The 14,980-nt window shown below is 49.2% G+C and overlaps 1 protein-coding gene across 9 annotated transcripts in view; it reads left to right on the forward strand.

The window, feature by feature from the left end:
• Nucleotides 1-14,980, forward strand: part of LOC102938560 (SRSF protein kinase 3) — a 68,554-nt gene that overhangs the window by 26,800 nt on the left and 26,774 nt on the right. For 4 of the 9 annotated variants that reach the window (XM_043552456.1, XM_043552455.1, XM_037905410.2 and 1 more), the window contains 3 exons: nt 3,851-3,991; nt 4,159-4,267; nt 5,064-5,151. In XM_043552456.1, the coding sequence (XP_043408391.1) occupies nt 3,946-3,991; nt 4,159-4,267; nt 5,064-5,151 (243 nt within the window). In that variant the 5' untranslated portion in view covers nt 3,851-3,945. Of the gene's footprint in view, nt 1-3,850; nt 3,992-4,106; nt 4,268-4,559; nt 4,614-5,063; nt 5,152-14,980 lie in introns of those variants that run through there. The other 5 variants (XM_037905411.2, XM_043552457.1, XM_037905412.2 and 2 more) reach the window with 3 other exon arrangements.

Consider the following 14,980-nt stretch of genomic DNA (forward strand, 5'->3'; position numbering starts at 1 on the left):
GCCAGTGCTGTTTCCAGGGGCCTTGCTGTGATCTGATCCCATGTCCCTTTCCTCACCACATACCTCCAGTGGTGCAGAGGAACTTGCTCCGCTCAAGGACACCCCTCCCATCCAAACCAGACTAAAAAGGAAAGCAGAAGCTCTCAGTATCACTCTTCCAGGAGCTCCTGTACACCCCAGGTCTCAAGTAGAGCCGTGAGCTCTGCCTCCATGAGCTACTACATGGTGAGTCTGTCAAGAACCAATGGTATTTAGATCTGCAAGGGCTGCTTTTACTGCATGTGCCAAGGCTTGCAGGGATGCTTACTTGGAAAGCCCTGCCCAAACTGTGTCCTGGCATATGTCTCTTTCACACATGAGAGAAGAATCTACTGCTCTCTGTGGGTTCAACTGCTTTACTCTCTACAACCATCTTCCAAAACTGAGTATGCCAGGTATCCTCATGTACCTCACAGGGGTGCCTGGAGATGACGCAAACCCAAGAGGAGGGATGCTTGCTCCTAGAGCCACTCTGGGACACTGGAAGATGGAGCTTGTTGGATTGTACAGGACAGCATCTCCAGCAATGAAGCACTGCTGCTCCTTTTGTAGATTATTTTTTTAAACTAGAAAGGACCAATGTAATCATCTAATCCAGGGGTGGGCAAACTTTTTGTCCCAAGGGCCACATCTGGGTTTGGAAATTGTTCAGTGGGCCATGAATGCTCACAAAATTGGGGTTGGGGTGCAGGAGGGTGTGAAGACACTGGCTGGCAGTGCAGGCTCCAGGGTGGGGCCAGAAATGAGGAGTTCAGGGTGCAGGAGGGGGCTCTGGCCTGGGGCAGGGGGTTGGGGTACCGGGGGGGGTGAGGGCTGCGGCTGGAAGTGCAGGCTCTGGGGTGGGCTTGGGGATAAGTTTGGGGTGTAAGAGGATGCTCTAGTCTGGGATGGAGGGGTTTGGAGGGCGGGAGGGGGATCAGGGCTGGGGCAGGGGATTCGGGCCCTAGAGGGAAGCAGGATTGCAGACTCTGGGCGGCACTTACTTTAAGCAGCTCCCGGAAGCAGCGGCATGCCGCCCTCCAGCTCCTACGCAGAGGTGCGGCCAGGGGGCTCTTCGCGCTGCCCCGTCCGCAGGGGCCACCCCTGCAGCTCCCATTGGCCGCAGTTCCCGGCCAATGGGAGCTGTGGGGGTGGCGCTTGAGGCAGAGGCAGCGTGCGAAGACCCCTGGCTGCCCCTATGTGTAGGAGCCAGAGGGCAGACATGCCGCTGCTTCTGGAAGTTGCGCAGAGCTGCAGCACGCGCGGCGTGCCCCCTGACCCCGCTCCCCAACTGGAGTGCGGGAGCAGGGCAAGCCCCAGACCTTGCTCCCCAGTGGGAGCTCGAGGGCCGGATAAAATTGGCTGGTGGGTCGGATGTGGCCCACGGGCTGTAGTTTTCCCACCACTGATCCAGTCTGACCTTTTGCATAATACAATATAGAAAACTTCATGCAGTGGTTTCTGCATTGATCCCATAACATCTGTTGAGTTAGAACATCTCTTTGTAAAAAGATATGTAGTCTAGATTTAAACACTTTGAGTTCTGGAAAAGCCACCACATCCCTAGATGATGTGTTCCAATGGATAATTACTCTCACTATTAAATATGTGCATCTTTATTTCTGGTCTGAATTTGACTAGTTTCAAAGCTTCCAACCACTGGATCTTGTTATCCCTTTTTCTGCTAGATTAGAGATTACTATCAGCAACGTCAACCCCAGGGGAGCCAACCTGAGCCTGAGAAGGAGCCAGAATTTACCAATGTACATTGCCAAGAGCCACAGTAATACATCAGCAGCACCCGCTCGCAGCGCCTCCTGCCCACAGGCAGCCCCGCCGATCAGCGCCTCCCCCTCCTTCCCCACACCTCCCAATCAGCTGTTTCGTGGCATGCAGGAGGCTGGGGGGGCAGGGGTGTGGAAGGAAGGGGGAGGAGCAAGGGCATGGCAGGCTCAGGGGAGAGTGGGAAGGGGTGGAGTGGGTCCAGGCCTGTGGCAGAGCCACGGGTTGAGCAGTGAGCACCCCCCGGCACATTGGAAAGTTGGGGCCTGTAGCTCCAGCCCCAGAGTCGGTGCCTGTACAAGGAGCCGCATATTAACTTCTGAAGAGCCGCATGTGGCTCCGGAGCCACAGGCTGGCCACCCCTGTGTAGGGCTTGTTACTAGAGCATTGCGTACCTCTTAACCTTTTTTTTTAGTGATGTAAATAGTGAGATGTGAGAAGCTTCATCTATAAGGCACGGTTTCCAGATATCAACTCATTCTTGTAGTTGTTCTTTAATGCCCTATCAGAGTGTTAGGAGATAGATGGCAGGGCACTGTGCTGCTCTCCTGGCATGGCAGTAGATTGAACAGGCCCAGTTCTCTACTCACCCCAGTGCAAACTGGGGATTAGTCCAGTGATTTCAGTGTTACATTGGTATGAATCTGGTCATGGAAAGTTGTTATTTACAAGAGAGTGACAAGTGGAGGATTGGGGCTTCTGGAACTTTGCATCTAAAAAGAGACAGAGGCTTGAGATAATGCATTATGCTTCAGTAACAGAACTAAGAAGGGAAGTGGGTTAGAGGCAGTCACAGTCCCTTTTCATGGTGCATTCTAACCTGTTCTTCCTTGCTTCAGCCTCAAGCAGGGGAAAATAGAGCAATGGAGACTTTTGCAGTCCCAGACTCCCTTTACATAAGTGTAGCCACAGGCCAGGGAATCTGCTCATACCCCGCACTCATGCAGCATCAACCAGAAATGCAGCTACAGCTTGTAAGGTTTGGTCCTTAAGGGCAGCTTTGTTGCTAACAAAGGAAGAGCAGGATGTGGTAAATGCAATTAGCTGAAGAACCAAAAATGACAGAAGAAGCCACAATTCCATTCCAGAGTTGCTGGGGAAATGCTCTTATTGCTTTGTCTACACTTGGAAATACCAGAATAGCTATTCTTGAATAACTATTCTAAAATAGTTATTCCAGATAAATTCTCATATGGACAGTCTTACTAGTCTAGTACATTTCAAGTGTAGACTAGCCCTTAGGTTTCACCAACTAACTCCTCAGACTTTAAGGGCAGTATGTCTAACATACTAATAATCTAATCAGACTAACTAATATCACATTTGTTAGGATTCAAGTTAGTGAAAATTGCCAGATGGCCACTACACAGACAAATCCTTAGCATGAATCGCTATGTTGGGTGTTATTTTTAAAATGGTTGACTCCTAGAGTGCCAAAAACAGTGGTCTCGCAGAGTTTTGAAGCATTATTTCAAGATAATCTGTGTTATAGCCAATTAGCTTTTGTCCTGGGCTGGGCTGCAGAGTACTGGAGTTTCCAGCGCATATTTAATACTAAAATAGAATGTGAGAATCTGCAGCTCAGTTAGACTGTGCGCACATTAGAGACCAGCCCTCTCCCTCTGCTGAGCTGGATCTGTGTGCTGTCTGCAGGAGGCCAGGCCAGCACTGTAGCCTGTCAGAGGGAATGCCTGGCCCTTTCCTTCAATCCCCACTAATCCTCTGGAAATCAGAGCAAGGCAGCAAGAAACCTGAGACTCCTGCCTCTCTCTGTTCTAGCTGCACCCAGCAAGGAGCTCTGCTCAGCCTGAGTCATCTCAATGTCCCTATTTTGAAATCTTAAAATAATATCTAATCCCTCAGGAAATGCCAGAAATTTTCATAACCCAGGTCCAATTCTGAGGAAACATAGGGGAAGGAAGAAGGGATGTAGAGGGGAGAGGGATCAAAGATGAGATCTGAAAGGAAGAATAGGTAAGCTGCAAAGGGGAAGGCACGGGTGCTTGGCTGAAATACCAACAGGTATGCACATACATAACTCTATTTACAGGAGTAAAATGCTGAAGATCGTGCTGTGTCTGCTCCAAGTGTCAGATCCCTGTTCCCCACACCAGCTCATCCTGAGGACTGCAGCAAGCCTCTGGCATGGAGGAGTGGGGATGCCAGGAGGACCCTGCAGAGTACTGTGCAGGTGAGTCCCAGCGAGTGTTACCAGTTTGGTACCCAAACCTCCTTGCAATTCAGCCTGGGAGATTTGTAGACTCTGGGCTGAATTGTTGAGGTCAGTCCCTCTTTCTGTTTGGTAGCATTTTGAAGACCTGTCCCACTAATGGAGCTATTGGTGATCCATGTCTGTAGGAGGCTACTACCCTGTGCAGAAGGGAGACACATTCAGTGGAAGATACCAGGTGGTGCACAAGCTGGGCTTTGGCTACTTCTCTACAGTCTGGTTGTGCCAGGACATGGTGTGAGTAGCACAATAGAGACTATTCCAAAAGGAGGGGAACTCTGTAGAATGGGGCTGTAAAGGGAAGTTTAGAGTCCATCTAGGGGGGAAAGGGGAGGAATTGACCCTCTCTATCTAAGCAGAGGAAAGAACAGCTCAGAGTAATAGCCTGCCCTGAAGGCAGGGATGTGGGTGGTGGTGGGAGGGGATCAGCAGAGCTAGCTCAGCTGTGAGGCATTATTTCCCAAGCAGCCAGTTACAAGAGGGCTCTATTGAAGTGAGTGGGGGGTGAGTCTGACAGCAAGAATCAGAGGGGAAGGATCTCTAGCAAGGGAGCTGGTGCTTGGGCACTAGGCAAACAGCCTAGGTTAGACAGAAGTGAGATGACATTGGTGGGTGGAATGCTTTGTAGTCTGCGGTGCTGAGCTGTGCCTGCAGGAAACCCTACTGGATTTGTGTTTGGCCTGAAGGGGACAGGTCTTTCTTTATATTTACTTTTCTGATTTATAATATGCTCTATCTCAGCCTGGCCAGACCTCTTCTGCTCCCAGAGGGCGATGGAGCTCTAACCTTAAAGTAATAGTTGCCAGAGGGAGATGAATACAGGTCTCCACCCTGCTGTATGTAGAAGGTATGAGGGTGGGGATGTTAAAGGCAGAGGAGAGGTGTAGGGCAGCCTCTCTCAGTACAGAGCACAGGCATTGGGGGGATCACTACAGGGAAAGGAAAGACATGGAGACTCCTCCAGGCTGTATGGTGGGAAGCTGGGCGGACAGAACTTTTGTGCACTGGTCTGCAGGTGTGATTCCTTTCACAGAGAGAAGCGGCGTGTAGCTGTGAAGGTGGCCAAGGGTGGGGAGAGCTTTGCTGAGGCTGCCCAGGATGAAATCTCTCTCCTCCAGTGTGTATGTACCTTTCCAGGGAGCATGTCGGCTCATTTGGTTTCTGCACTGTAGGGAGTGCAGCTGTTTTCAGAGCTCTGCAGTACTAGTCCACTCCTCCAACAGGTCTCAGCCTGATGGGAGCCTGGCTGGCACCAGGGAGAACACATCAAACTCTATGTAGAAAAGGGCCTCAGGTCCAGCATTTGCTTCGGAAGCAGCCTCCCACCCCAGGGTATGTTTATTTCTGGTATGCTTAGTGATCATTCTGTTCTTCTCTGAGTGTGTGCAGACATGTATTCCACTCAGGTGGGCATGCGCCCAGTGCACTGAAGCTGGAGAACTTTGCCTAACAGTACCTATGGGCAGTGCTCATGCCTTGTGGCTCTTGCCCTTCCCCTAGCTATTTAAGGTTAGCAGCACCCTGACCAGTCTCACTTCCTTCTCGCTCCCTGTGGCTAGAGTTTGAGCATTCTGTGGTGCTTTACTTTACATGTTTTTTCCTCAGTTTCTCTAGAAATTTATTGTATATAGTTCATTGTTAATGTAACTTAGTAGTGCTGGCACCATTCCAGTCTGACCCAGCGTGGTCGCCTGGCAGGGAGGTGTAGTGTTGCAGGTGAGCCCTTATTTGATCTTCCCCTCACCCAGGGTTTCAACAAGTTCAAACAGCCCTTTTAAGTGCTAACAAGCAGCTCCTTGTGGACTCCTGATGCCAGTCCATCTAACTGCCTCTGGTTTTGGCCATGGGGCATCTATTGAGTCTGGTATTGATAATGGCAGCATCAGCAATGTAGAATCACAGGGCTAGAAGGGACGGCAAAGGTCATCTAATCTAACCCCCTGCCAAAGTGCAGGATTTGTTGTGTTAAACCATCCAAGACAGATGGCAATCCAGCCTCCTTTGGAAACCTCCACTGAAGGAGGTTCCACGACCTCCCGAGGCAGTCAGTTCCACTGTCCTTATAGTTAGGAAGTTTTTTCTGTGCTTTAATCTAAATCTGCTATGGTTTGAACCCATTGCTTCTTGTCCTGCCCTTGGTGGCAAAAGAGAACAACTTTTGTCCATCTTTTTTGTGGCAGCCTTTCAAGTATCTGAAGACCACTATCAGATCCCCTCCCTTAATTTCCTCTTTTCCAAACTAAACCAGTTCCTTTGCTCATCTGGCTTGAATTCCATCCCTTTGATCATCTTTGTTGCTCTCATCTGGATCCTTTCCAGTTTCTCTGTCCTTTTTATACATTGGTGACCAAAGTTGGACACCACTACTCCAGCTGAGATCTAACCAGCACTGAATAGAACGACAGTATCACCTCCCATGACTTGCATGCTATGCCTCTGCTAATGCAATCTAAAATTGCATTTGCTTTTTTTTTTTTTTTTTTTTTTTTTTTTTTGACAACAGCATTGCACTGTTGACTCATGTTGAGGGTTTGATCTACCACAATTCCCAGATCCTTCTCAGCAGTGCTGCTGCCAAGCCAGTTTCCCCCCATTCTGTATTTGTACATTTGATTTTTCTTCCCTAAGTGTAGCACCTTACATTTGTCTTTGTTGAATTTCATTTTGTTGTTTATAGTCCAGTTCTCCAATTTATCAAGATCCTTTTGAATTTTAGATCTATTCTCCAAAGTATTGGCAACCTCCCCCCACCCCTGCCAGCTCTGTGTCATCTGCAAACCTGATCAGTCTGCTCTCTGTATCTACATCCAGGTCATTAATAAAGATGTTAGACAACACTAGACCCAGAACAAATTCCTCTAGAACTCCACTTGAGACCTCCCTCCAATCCAACAACTTTCCAATAATAGTTACTTTTTGTTTGCAGTTGTTTAATTATGTATGTATTAATGGTAGTTCTGTTGAGCCTGCTTTTCTCCAGCTTACTTATCAGAATGTCCTGTGGGACTGTGTCAAAAGCCTTGCTGATGTCCAGGTATATTATGTCCACCACATTCCGCCTTTTCACCAAACCAGTTACTCTGTCAAAGAAGGAAATCAAGCTTGTTTGGCATGATTTGTTCTTGGTAAATCCATGCTGGCTGCTGGTGATCACCCCTCGGTCCTTCAGGTATTCACAAATGTAATGTTTTATATATTGTTCTCATAGCTTCCCAGGTATCAAAGTCAGACTGACTGGTCTATAGTTCCCCAGCTCCTCCTTTCCCCCCCGCTTTTTTAAAAGATGGGCACAATGTTAGCCCTTCTCCAGTCTTCCAGGACCTTTCCTGTCATCTATGAGTGGCTCCGTGATTTCTTCAGCTAATTCCTTCTGTATGCTTGGGTTAATAGCATCCAGCTCCACTGATTTTAATTCATTCAAATTGGTCAGAAGATCTCTGACATGTCCTTTACTCATCCCAATCTGCATCTCTTCCTCTTCATTGTCTGTGGTAACTTTTGCTAATCATCTGCTCAAACTTTATTTTTTGTGAGACAACTGATGCAAAGTAGTCATTGAGCAACTTTGCTTTTGTATCTTCTTCCATGCCCCTCCTTCCATTTCCTGTATTTATCCCTTTGGGATTTTAGATATCTAAAAAGCTCCTTGTGCAGCCACACTGGCCGCCTGGGACTGTACAGCTACTGTAAATAAAAGAACACGGGTGAAGCACCTGCAAGAGGCATCTGAGACCCTTTCTTTTGCCAGCCCAAGCACAGGGCGCAGTCCCAATTTCCCCTAACACTGGTCCCCGCTCCGACCCCTCACTGGGTCCCCTGGCCTTTGAGGCTTGTGTCAGCCATCAGAGACGGAGCCTCTATCCTCCTGCCTGGCTAGCCTCCCCCTCTGAGCTCTTCCCTGGGTTTATATTTCTTCCCAGTCAGCAATCCAGCTGGTTCCACTTGGCTCAGCAGATTACACTGAGCCTGCCCTCGTTAGGGCCTGCAGCTGGGCTCCCAGCTAAGGGTCTTGGCCCACGTACCCGGCCACCCTACAGGAAAACAGGGGGAAGCCAGGTCTTTAGCAGAGCATCCAAAGGTTTTACACCTCTGCCCTGTGACACACCTCCCCACTTTAATGAGCCGCCAGGCTCAACCAGCCCCAGCCTCTTCTCAGATGGACATATTGGCCCTTTGGAGGGGGTTCGTTTACCCCTGCTGTGAGTTCCTGCCGGTCCTCCCTGGGATTTTTAGGACCCCCCTCCCAGGTAGGGGCAAGTCTCCCACACATGTCCCTTGGCCCGACAGAGTCCACACTCCTGTTCAGGCTGTGCCTGAGTGTTCCCTTGCCTCCCCTGGCCTTCTCTCTGGCATGGCTGGGTGCCTAGATACCCCAACTCCAGGGTCGGTTCCAAGGCCCCAAGTCCCTTGCCTTCCTCGGGCTCATGAGGGCTGCACTCCTGCCTGGAGGGGTCTTCGTTACCATAAAACCAACGTTTGTTGGTTTCTTCCCACTACTGTCTAGGAGTTTCTTTTCCACACACCCCCTGCCACATTCCCAAGGCACAGCAGATAGGGGGGATTCGGGGTGCCTGGCCTGGCCCTCCTCCTCCCGGCAAAGTCCCCTCTCTTCTACCCTGGGCTCCCCGCTATCCCTTACTCTTTTCTTCTCCTTCGGTGGTCTAGGGGTTCTTGCTACTTTTAGGGGTTCCACACACCCCCACCTCCATGCACCTCCCTGATTGGGTTCTACCAGCCCCCTTCCTTAGGATCCGACTTCCTGTCTCTCAAGAAGGGGGTCCCCAATCACTTCCCAGTAGGACTGGGTAGGGTAACCTCTCCACTACCCCGACCTGCTGCCACCGGAAGCACCCCTGGACCTCCAGGGGAACTTGGGCCATCTGGTAGCTCTGGGTGTCCCCATGGACACACCGAAGGGCTACCTTTGTCCCCGGAATCATCCAGCGTGCCTTCACCAGACCCTTACAGACCAGTGAGCGAGTGGAGGCGGAGTCCACCAAACCCTTTCGGGGCTTCTTCCCCACTAACACAGTTATGGTGGTTAAGGGCTGTTTTACCGGTCCCTTCTGCCCCCTGGTCCACCCACAAAAGTCCACTAGCCCACACTCCATTTGAGAGCAGTCCTGTTTTTTATGGCCAGTGCGCCCGCACTTCCAACAAATCTGTTCATGGCTGCAGGTGGGCCCTGGGTCCACCCCCCTCTTGGGTGCAGGCTCTGGTGGACTCCTTGCGGGTCCTACTCCCCTAACAGGCTTCACCGCCCTCCTGGGTGCCTCCGCCTCAATGTACTCTTCTGTCAGCCGGACTCCATCTGCTACGTGGGCCGGCTGATGTCATCGGACCCAAACACACACTGGGTCCGGGAGCCCCTGGAGAAATTGTTCCAGGATCACTTGGTCCATTATCTCCTCCACTGTCTGGCTGTGGGCCTCAGCCACCTAGTGGTCAAGTCAGTTAACTTCCGGGCAAATGCCCTGGGTCTCAGGCTCTCTGTCCAGCAGGCCGCCTGAAAGCGCTGATGGAACCTCTCGGTTGAGAGTCCGACCCTGTCCAAGATAGCAGCCTTCACAGTCCCAAAGTCTCTTGCTTCAGTCTCTCCCAAAGCCATGAACGCTGCTTAGGCTTCACCTCCCAGTACGGGGCTAGCCGCAAGGCCCAGGTTGAACTCTTCCAGCCTGCTGCTGTAGCCACCCGTTCAGATGTCCCCAGAAGGGCATCAGGGTCGTCCGTGGGGCCAATCGTAAAGAGCCCCCACCCTGCTGTCCTGGTTCCGTCCCCACTCGCCGCACTCACCACCCGCTGGAGGATCTGCTATTGGGCCGCTGACTGCTCCTTGATGAACTCTTGGGGGACCAACAATGGGCTCTCCTGCCATGCCGTCAGGGCCTGACTTTCCATCTGGTGGGACTACTGCAGCTCCTGCACTGCAGTAACCAGCCATTTCAGGGTCTCCTCCATACAGGCAGCCACTGGTATCGGTGGCTAGGAGGGATCCCGGACAAGCCCCCACATGTCACAGACGCAAGTTTCCTTCCCCTTGTCCCTGCGCCCTGTGCTTGGGCTGGCAAAAGAAAGGGTCTCAGATGCCTCTTGCAGGTGCTTCACCCGTGTTCTTTTATTTACAGTAGCTGTACAGTCCCAATTTCCCCCAACACCGGTCCCCGGTCCGACCCCTTGCTGGGTCCCCTGGCCTTTGAGGCTTATGTCAGCCATCAGAGACAGAGCCTCAACCCTCCTATCCTTCTGCCTGGCTAGCCTCCCCCTCTGAGCTCTTCCCTGGGTTTATATTTCTTCCCAGTCAGCAATCCAGCTGGTTCCACTTGGCTCAGCAGATTACACTGAGCCTGCCCTCGTTAGGGCCTGCAGCTGGGCTTCCAGCTAAGGGTCTTGGCCCATGTACCCGGCCACCCTATAGGGAAACAGGGGGAAGCCAGGTCTTTAGCAGGGCATCCAAAGGTTTTGCACCTCTGCCCTGCGACAGTCCCCATATAGGACTTCAAGTGTTTTTACTCTCTTCCAACTCCTAACTCTCTTGTGGTGATAGCAGTAAACGAGAGATCAGAACAGGGGAGGTACAAGTCCATTCCAAAGGATTTGGAGTCTGAGAGGTTAGATTTGATTGGGAGGAAAATTTATATGAGTTCATCAATTTAGATGCGCATTGGAAATCAGCAGCTCCGTTATCCATCTGTGGCTTTCTTAATTGGGATGCTCTGTCCAGATTCACAGAGAAGTTGATGAAAGCCTCCCGGGAGGAATTTGAGGCTTTTGATACAGAGGCCCCTCTGGAGGCCAAGACTTCATTGCAGTCAACTCTGGACGTAGGAGATGTTTCAGTTGGAATTGTGGCATCAGCTGTGACCATGAGGAGGGCCTTGTCATTGCAGAACTCCAGCATAGCTTGTGATGCTCAGTGGATCATAGAAGACTTATCTTGATGGTCATTTTTGTTTTCAGAAATTGGCAACACTTGACATTTGTTTAAGTAGCCCGGGGCTACTTCGCATTCCTTGGATGTTTATACCCCAGCCACAAAGAGGCCCAGCTAGGGGAGGCAGAAGCAATGCTACCCGCAGCAGTTTTGCTGCCATTCATCCTTTTCTGAGAAACCGCAGATTTTTCCAAGAAGGGTCATAAGATCACAGAGGAGGAGGTCTTCTGGGTGGAATTTCAACCAACTAGATAGTCCTCCTCCAGTGTCCAGCAAGCCTCTATTTTGACTTGCCTGTCCAGGGCAGCATTCTAGTTGTGACCTCCGCATCTACGTCTCCTCAGTTCAAAGACCGGCTGTCTCACTTCTACAGTGCTTGGGATGTGGTTACCATAGATAAAGGGGTCCTAAGTACCATGTGATCGGGTCATGCCATAATTCCTGGCCATTGCCCTCTGCCCCATCCCTCTGCAGGGACCCCTCTCATGAGTCACTGCTCCTGCTGCAGGTCCAGAGTCTGATTGCACATGGAGATATAGAGGAGGTTCTCCTACAGCATCAGAAAAAGGGGTTCTGTTCCTGGTATTTCCTGGACCTCAAATTCAAAGGAGTGATGAGACCTATTATTGACCTCTGCAGCTCCAGCAAATACACTAGATACTTCGGAATCCATATGGTCACCCTAGCAACTATCCTTCCTGCATTGAGTCACAATGATTGATTTGCTGCCCTGAGCCTTCAGGATGCTTATTTCCATATGGCAATTTTCCTGAGCCACAGGAAATTTCTGAGATTTGGTATGGTGGGGTAACACTATCAGTACACTGTGCTTCCTTTCAGCACCTCACATTTTTAAAAAATACATGACTGACTGTAGTGTCAGCATACCTCAGAAAAAGAGGAATTGGACTATTGGTTAGTGAGAGACAAGTTCAAAGAACATGTTTTCCCAATTCACACTACATCTAAGAGAATGTTAGGAACCATTCAGAAAGAGATAGATAATAAGACAGAAAATATAATAATGCTGCTATATAAATTCATGGTGCATCCATACCCTGAATACTGAGTGCAGTTCGCAACATCTCAAGAAAGATACATTAGAATTGGAAAAAGTACAGAGAAGAGCAATAAAAATTATCAGGGGTATGAAACAACTTCCATATGAGGAGAGATTAAAAAGACCTGGACTGTTCAGCTTGTAAAAGAAATGACTGAGGGGGATATGAAAGAGGTCTATTAAAATTGGGATTGGTGTGGAGAAAGTGAACAAGGAAGTGTTGTACCCGATGAAATTAATAGGTAGCAGGTTTAAAACAAATATGGAAGTACTTCTTCACACAATACAAAAATCAACCTGTGGAATTCATTGCGAGCGGTTGATGATCTGAATGCCAAAAGTATAACTGGGTTATAAAAAGAATTAGATAAGTTCATGGAGGATAGATCCATCAGTGGCTATTAGCCAAGATAATCAGGGATGCTCCCCATACTGTGCATGTCCCTAAACCTCTGACTACCAGATGCTTGGACTGGATGACAAGGGATGGATCACTAGATAATTGCCCTGTTTTGTTCATTCCCTCTGAAGCATCTGGCATTGGCCACTATCTGAAGACCGGATACAGGGCTAGATGGACCATTAGTCTGACCCATTATGGCCATTCTTTTGTCTCTTCAGTCATCTGGGAATGATATTGAACAAAAAAATGTCCATGGTAGCACCAACTCAAAAGATTATGTTCATTGGGGCCCTATTAGCATCTACAAATTTGAGAATGTTTCTGCTAAATGAATGATTTCAAACAATTCAGCATCTATGTCTGGCACTGCAATGTCCGCCTTCAACTATGGTCCATGTATGCTTGAAATTACTAGGTCATATGGCTGCATGTACTTACATCATCCAGCATACAAGACTGCGCCTTCGTCCTCTTCAGGTGCGATTGAATTTGCTCTGTTGCCTAACGTGTCATATGTTGGACAGGCTTGTCTGAGTTCCTCAGAAGATCCTTATGGTACTGGACAGTTCAGAGCAATGTATGCCAAGGTGGTCCCTTTGTTCATCCTCCCCCAGCCAGGACTGTAGTCACTGGTTGGGGAGCACATCTAAGAGTGTTAAAAGTTCTTGGCTTGTGCTCAGAACAGAAAGTTTCCCTCCAAATCAACATTCTGGAGCTCTGGGCCACTTAAAATGCCTGCCAAGTTTTACGGGATTACATATGGGGCACACTGGCTCATATACTCAGTAACGCTACCACCGCAGTACTATATGAACAAGACGGGAGGAACCTCCTCCAATCAGCTGTGTCAGGAAGCAATAAAGTTACGACAGTTCTTCATCAGGGAGAGCATTGTTCCCACAACAGCTCACTTACCTGGGGTCCAGACTCACTTGGCCGATCACCTCAGCAGGAATTTCTCCCACAATCACATGTAGTCTCTGAAATCCAGGGTGCTGAGTCCATCTTTGCAGAACGGGGCATTCCAACTATCAATCTGTTTGCGATTAGACACAACAAGAAGTGCCACAGTTTTTGCTCTCAAGTGGGTCTCGATACAGATTCCCTAAGTGACACCGTTCACCTCAAATGTGGGGGTCTCCTTTGAGGTACGTCTTCTCTCTAATCCCAGAGGTCATTCTCACGCTAAAGCTGAATCATACCAAACTTATTCTTATTGCTATAGCTTGGCTCAGGCAATGTTAGCCCTCCGACCTACTGGTCTATTGGTTTGACCTCCTGTATCGCTGCCTCTTCATCCCAACTTACTAACTCAGCACTATGATCAAGTTTTGCTTCCAGCAGTCACCCCTCTTCATCTCATGATGTGGATGCTTCATGGCTAGATGAGGAGGAAGGATATTTGGAAGGCGTTGTTTTGCTGTGGGTTAACAGCAGGAAAACCTCTAGTAGGGTAATCAAGTGGAAGTGTTTTTCAGCTTGGTTGCTTGCTTGGGGAAGCCAGCTGATGCTTGCCTGTATTCAGGACATTTTAGCATACCTATTGTACTTTGAGTCTTCTGGTCTCTCACTCAGTTCATCGTGGGTTCATTTCAAATCTTGCCATTTCATCTGCCTATCTGAGATCAGCCACTTTTCTTGAACCCCATGGTGGTTAGGTTTCTAAGGGATCATTTGTCTCTATCCACCTGTGAAAGAGCCAGTTCCCTTGTGGGACCTTAATATTGTCCTGGCCATGGGTACTCCTTTCGAGCCCTAGCAACCTGTTCTCTGTCCCTCCGGTGCCAGAAGACAGGCTTCCTTATAGCTGCAGCAGCATTATGCAAGCTGCAGGCCTTAATGGCACAGCCCCCATACACAGGTTTTCAAAGACAGTGTGGCCCTGGGGCAGCAGCCACTTTTTTGTCAAAAGTGGATTCTCAGTTTCACCTTAACCAAAGGATTTATTTTCTAGAGTTCATTCCTAAACTGGACTCCAGCACAAATGAACAATGTCTTCAGATGTTGGATATGAGGCAACACTTGCCATCCTACCTAGACAGAACTAAACCTTTTCAAGCATTGCCTCATTTGTTTATTTCCTGTGTGGACTGAAGGAGGGGGGTCAGGTGGTCTCTGTGAAAACCATTCCAAATTCATAAATTCTTGCATTACACCAACATCTGAAGTGGCTCAGACCATGCCTCCACAGAGATGGTGAGCTCATTTGACGAGGGCCTTAGCAACGGCAGTAGGATTTCTCAGTGATATTTCAATATGGACATTTGCAGGGCGGCTACCTGGTCATCTATACATACTTTTACTGCATCTAGATCTGATGCAAACTTTAGGAAGGCAATCCTGCAGTCACTGCTTAGGCAGATTGTGAGCCCCACCTCCTATGAGAACTGCTTGTGAGTCACTTGAATGGAAAATATGTCTGCACGCATGTCTCAAAGAACAACAGTTACAATACCAGTAAGTAACCAGCTTTTACGCTGGGTGCTGCCGGAAACACAGACCATCTCTCAGTGCACTATAACACTGAGTATCTTGGTGGTGGTTCTCCTCCTGATG

Source organism: Chelonia mydas, chromosome 7 (assembly GCF_015237465.2).
Source record: "Chelonia mydas isolate rCheMyd1 chromosome 7, rCheMyd1.pri.v2, whole genome shotgun sequence".
Lineage (NCBI taxonomy): Eukaryota > Metazoa > Chordata > Testudines > Cheloniidae > Chelonia > Chelonia mydas.